This window comes from Sorghum bicolor, chromosome 4 (assembly GCF_000003195.3).
Source record: "Sorghum bicolor cultivar BTx623 chromosome 4, Sorghum_bicolor_NCBIv3, whole genome shotgun sequence".
Classification (NCBI taxonomy): Eukaryota; Viridiplantae; Streptophyta; class Magnoliopsida; order Poales; family Poaceae; genus Sorghum; species Sorghum bicolor.
This window is the reverse complement of record NC_012873.2, coordinates 45,033,465-45,038,615: the sequence shown is the minus strand read 5'-3', so window position 1 is coordinate 45,038,615 and position 5,151 is coordinate 45,033,465. Positions and strand designations below refer to the sequence as shown.

Here is a 5,151-nt window from a genome sequence, read left to right as displayed (position 1 = left end):
CAAATTTCTTGCCAGCTAAAACAGAGCAGAGTTAGCTCTCTAAAAGACATACAGGATATTTAACTACAAAAAGATCTTTTAGAGATTGAAAATATAAAGAATAATTTTTTGAAATAACTCTTTAAATAATAGTTAAAATAATTTTTTTATCGGACGAAAAAATACTCTTCTAGAGAGAAGATGCTCTTCATCTCGAAAGACGAAGAAGGAAACAAAACAACGGCTCCACGCAAAAGAAAACCGGAGGGCGAAATAGGGAGTAGTATACTCCGCACATGGTTGGATCTCTGCATCCGGCACCGCCTACCGCCCTCGCCCTGCTGCGCCCGCACCGCAGGCCGCGCTTGCCTGGTGGCGCACCCAGATCGGATCCACGTTTCTTTCCCCTCGCACAAGCCTGAGCCTCCCTTGAAATACTCCCCATCTCCATCGCCCCGCCTACCCCGCTCAGCCATTCGACCCCAATTTCGCTTGCAGTTCCAGTAGCCTCCCTCCCCTCCCGCGCGCATCGATCATGTCGGCCTACTGCGGAAAGTACAAGGGTGCGTACAATCAACCCATCATTACCTCATCCTCGTTCGTTCCTTGCTCATATGCTTCTGTTGTTGTTCGCTGTACTGTGTGGTGCAGATCTGCTAATCGATCGCTGTGGTATTCTCAGATCTAGCTTACTTGTCCTTTGTTGATTGACATGCCAATGATTTATAGAGCTTTTTTTTTTCTAGATCCTTTTGGGCGTAGGATTTGTGCAAATTTTGCTAGGGTCCCCGCGCAGTCTGGTATGATGGGTATCGTCTGCCTGCTTAGCTTTAGGGGCTTCGTGGTTGGCTGAAAGGGTAGGGCAGGTAGTGCGCCTTTATGATACTACTATATAGGTTAATTTGTTATGGGATTTTCTTATTTTTATTCAGATCCATGCGGCATGTAATGCTTAGCGTACGTATCCTGCCTAGTTTTTATGTGTCCTCATCAGTCATCATGGTGGATACAATATGTATTACTATCATAATAATTATCAAATTAGCTTGATGTGTCTCCATCATAGTGGATATAATACATATTAGTGTCATAGTTATCAAATTAGCTTGCTAGCATGTGCTGGTGGTTTGTATTAAAGATTCAAATGATATTACCTGGCTATTGTTGTTATTGTTGTTGTTGTTGTCAAATACTATATATGCTTTTTCTTGTTGTTGTTGTCAAATATATATGCTTTTTCCATTGTGTCATTCTTTTTTTTAGAATGGAGCTATTCAAAGACGTCGTTATCTTCACTAGTCACATCTGTAAAGAAATTTATTATACTCTTGGGATATATAGTGTTATTGTATTCTCCATTTGGTTCACAATGTTACACAGTTTTATATTTCAATAGTTCTAATGTTACACAGTTTTATGTTTCAATAGTTCTTGAGAGTTTACTTCCAACACGTCGGTATTAGCTAATATATATTTGTTACATGATCCATGTTTATTGATTGTGATCTGATATCAATATCTACTGCTTGTTATCTAAACATATTTGCTGATTGTTTGGCAGATGAGCTCATCAAGAACGCCGCATATATTGGCACCCCTGGAAAGGGTATCCTTGCTGCTGATGAGTCCACAGGCACCATTGGCAAGCGACTTTCAAGCATCAATGTCGAGAACATTGAGGAGAACCGCCGTGCCCTTCGTGAGCTCCTCTTCTGTGCCCCTGGTGCCCTCCAGTACCTCAGCGGTGTGATCCTCTTTGAGGAGACCCTCTACCAGAAAACCAAGGATGGCAAGCCCTTTGTTGATGTCCTCAATGAGGGAGGTGTGCTCCCCGGCATCAAGGTTGACAAGGGCACCATTGAGGTTGCTGGCACCAACAAGGAGACCACCACACAAGGCCATGATGACCTTGGCAAGCGCTGCGCCAAGTACTATGAGGCTGGTGCCCGCTTTGCCAAGTGGCGTGCCGTCCTCAACATCGGCCCTAACGAGCCATCACAGCTTGCCATTGACTTGAACGCTCAGGGTCTTGCTCGCTACGCCATCATCTGCCAGGAGAATGGTCTGGTGCCAATTGTTGAGCCTGAGATCCTCGTCGATGGGCCACATGACATTGAGCGTTGTGCCTATGTTACGGAGATGGTCCTTGCTGCCTGCTACAAGGCTCTCAATGAGCACCATGTCCTCCTTGAGGGTACCCTCCTGAAGCCCAACATGGTTACCCCTGGCTCTGACTCCAAGAAGGTGGCTCCTGAGGTGATCGCTGAGTACACTGTGCGTGCCCTCCAGAGGACTGTCCCTGCTGCTGTGCCCGCCATCGTCTTCCTCTCTGGTGGACAGAGTGAGGAGGAGGCCACACTAAACCTGAATGCCATGAACAAGCTCAACACCAAGAAGCCGTGGTCCCTATCCTTCTCATTCGGCCGTGCCCTTCAGGCGAGCACCCTCAAGGCCTGGGCTGGCAAGGAGGAGAACGTGGAGAAGGCCAGGGCTGCCTTCCTCACCAGGTGCAAGGCCAACTCGGAGGCCACCCTCGGCACATACAAGGGTGACGCTGCTGCCGGCGAGGGTGTCTCGGAGAGCCTCCACGTGAAGGACTACAAGTACTGAGCTGCCTCACATTCTGGACCCCTGAGTCTGCTTGCGTTTAGGTTGAGTGTTTGTCAGTCAGAGCCCAAATTTTGGACATCGGAACTTGGTTTTAATAATCCTGAACTTATGGATGATGGTTGCTTACTTTTTATACTCATGTATTAATTAGTATTTTTTGGTGTTCATCTTGTGTAATCTGGTCGTACCGATGGTAAATCGAGGGGCCACATTTTGTTCTGTCCGTTGCTGTAATATGCTGGTTATGTTATTGGTATAGTATATGTCAAACCAAATGCTTAGTTGGCCGATGTGCAGAGGTTCTGCATTGTGCACTGACATATTTGATGTGAATTATGATGATTCCAGAGCTTCGTTGTTAGGCACTTATTGTTGTGAATAATTCAACCAACTCGACCACGGCAGACCAGGCTTGGTGGGTTGTGTGTGCATGAGGGGGATGAGTGGATCACCTCTGGATTCATGGTGATCTCCGAGTTCCTGGTTGTGGCTAGTGCCCTTTAGCGCCAGGACCTTTGTTTGTCCCTCAACTCTCAATGGTTTTAAGATGTAGTTCGCATTGCGTTCTTCGGGTGTGCTTGTGAACTTCTCTATCCTGGCATCTCGCCTTGGATAGCTTATGTCTGTATTTATGTTTCTCAGCGTAGGCCAACTGACCGAGCAAAATCATTGACAAACAGAACTATAAGGCCTGCTGATTTATGTCTGGTGACCTTGTATCTTCTCTGTATGGTATATACATACATCATTCATCTGAGATATCCTGATGAGTGAAGTGAGCGAATCCAGTTGCAATGCACAAACATGACGGCTGTTAGTGTGATTTAGCAGCTAGTTTAATTTAGTCCGCCAGGCGCCAGTAATAAAATGAGTAAAGGATGCGAATCATCCAGTGGCGCGCAAAACGGGCAAACCGCACGCGATCACACAAACAAACAATGCCCTAGCCCCGCCAGCAGCCGAGCCGACGACGTGACGATTCATTCGTCAGGATGAGGACGCCGCCACGGGGAAGCCGATCCCGCGCCGCGTGGACGGGAACATGGCGAAGAGGAAGCTCCCCGCGGCGCCGGCGGCCACGGGCACGGCGGCCAGCAGCTGCCTGGTGGACGCGGACTCCACGGGGTAGAAGCACGCCACCACGTTGCGGTCCACCATGGCCACGGCCAGGAACACCGCGAACGACAGCAGCCCGTGCATGACGTCGCGCACGGTCAGCCTGTACCTGTCGTCCCGCGGCGGCGGCGGCGACACTCCGTCGATGGGGATCAGGCGGCCGCCGGGCGTGACGAAGCCGTACCGCAGCGCGCCCGTGGCGGCGTCGCGGTAGCTGTCGGTGAAGCAGAGGACGAAGCAGCAGAGCGCGCAGGCGCCGATGAGGCAGCCCGTCAGCGCGCGGTTCGCGGCGGTGCAGGTGCCGTCCGCGGTGAAGGACGGCGACAGCACCTCGAAGGCCAGCACGGCGCCCGTTGGGAGGTGCTTGGCGAGGTCGGCGGTGCTGTTAAGGGCCTTGCCGATGACGGTCGACGTCGGTGCCGTCTGCGCGTCGCCGGTGTCTGCAAGCAGCGGCGCCTCTGCGTCGCCGGCAGCGGGTGCTCGGGACGCCAATGCCATGGTGGCTGCTGCGCTGTGCTGCCTGCAGTCTGTCTTTGGCCTGGAATATCTATCGCTCGCTTGTTTCAGTGCTGGGCTGCTGGATGGACGAATGGAACACTGCTTGTTCAACTTTTGGATTTATGCTTGTAGTAATGCAGAAGCAAGGAACATTCGTGGCCCGAGTTTGGATTTATGCTTTGTAGCAATGAAGAACGCAAAGAAGCCCGAGTTTGTACGCGGCCATGTCCATGGATGGCCATGCCAGTGCCTTGGACAAGGACGCAGCAGCAGCAGGCGTGGCTGGACAGCAGCACAGCCAAGAATCCTGGAAGTATCAACTTTCTTCTGGGCTGGCTGCTGGCATAGTGAAGATGCAAAGACAACTGATATACTAATCAAAGATGCTTAGCTGATGCACCAACAGCAAAATATAAGTCATCTTTACCAGAGATGATTTGAGAATTGAGATTGTTCATCTTTACCGATGTGCAGCTGATGTTGTGCAGCTGCAACAGTAGCTCATTCGAACACATTTGAACTTCCATTTTGCTTCTGCATTTTTCGGGGCGTTCGGCTGCACCATGAACAGTTGCTTCTATAGTGGCCAAATATGGCTTAGCTGCTCTTAGAACAAAGGAGTCTATATTAACAATGAAAATTTGACCAGATTTCGTTTCGTCTAGGAACATAACCTCAAAAATATTCCTTGACTTAATAAAATCTGAATTTGTGTTGTATAAGTGAACATGAATTTATTATCACTCAATGAGCATCTTGTATTTCATAGAAATTGGGGGTTATACATCCAACTTTCAGGCATTAAGATACATTTAGGTCTTGTTCAGTTCCCAAAAATTCCCAAAAATTTTCAAGATTTTCTGTCACATCGAATCTTTGGACGCATACATGAAGCACTAAACATAGATGAAAACAAAAATCTAATTTTATAGTTTGCCTGTAATTTAC

The 5,151-nt window shown here is 48.7% G+C and overlaps 2 protein-coding genes across 2 annotated transcripts; one reads left to right on the top strand and one right to left on the bottom strand.

Annotated features, from left to right (window-relative positions):
- On the top strand, positions 249 to 2,938 carry LOC8084524 (fructose-bisphosphate aldolase 1, cytoplasmic). Its single transcript, XM_002453777.2, has 2 exons — positions 249 to 542; positions 1,541 to 2,938. The coding sequence occupies exons 1-2, from the start codon at positions 515 to 517 to the stop codon at positions 2,587 to 2,589; spliced, it is 1,077 nt and encodes a 358-aa protein (XP_002453822.1). The 5' UTR covers positions 249 to 514; the 3' UTR covers positions 2,590 to 2,938.
- On the bottom strand, positions 3,256 to 4,595 carry LOC8084523. The gene has a single exon (XM_002452039.2). It carries the CDS (start codon positions 4,201 to 4,203, stop codon positions 3,577 to 3,579), a length of 627 nt encoding a protein of 208 aa, XP_002452084.1. The 5' UTR covers positions 4,204 to 4,595; the 3' UTR covers positions 3,256 to 3,576.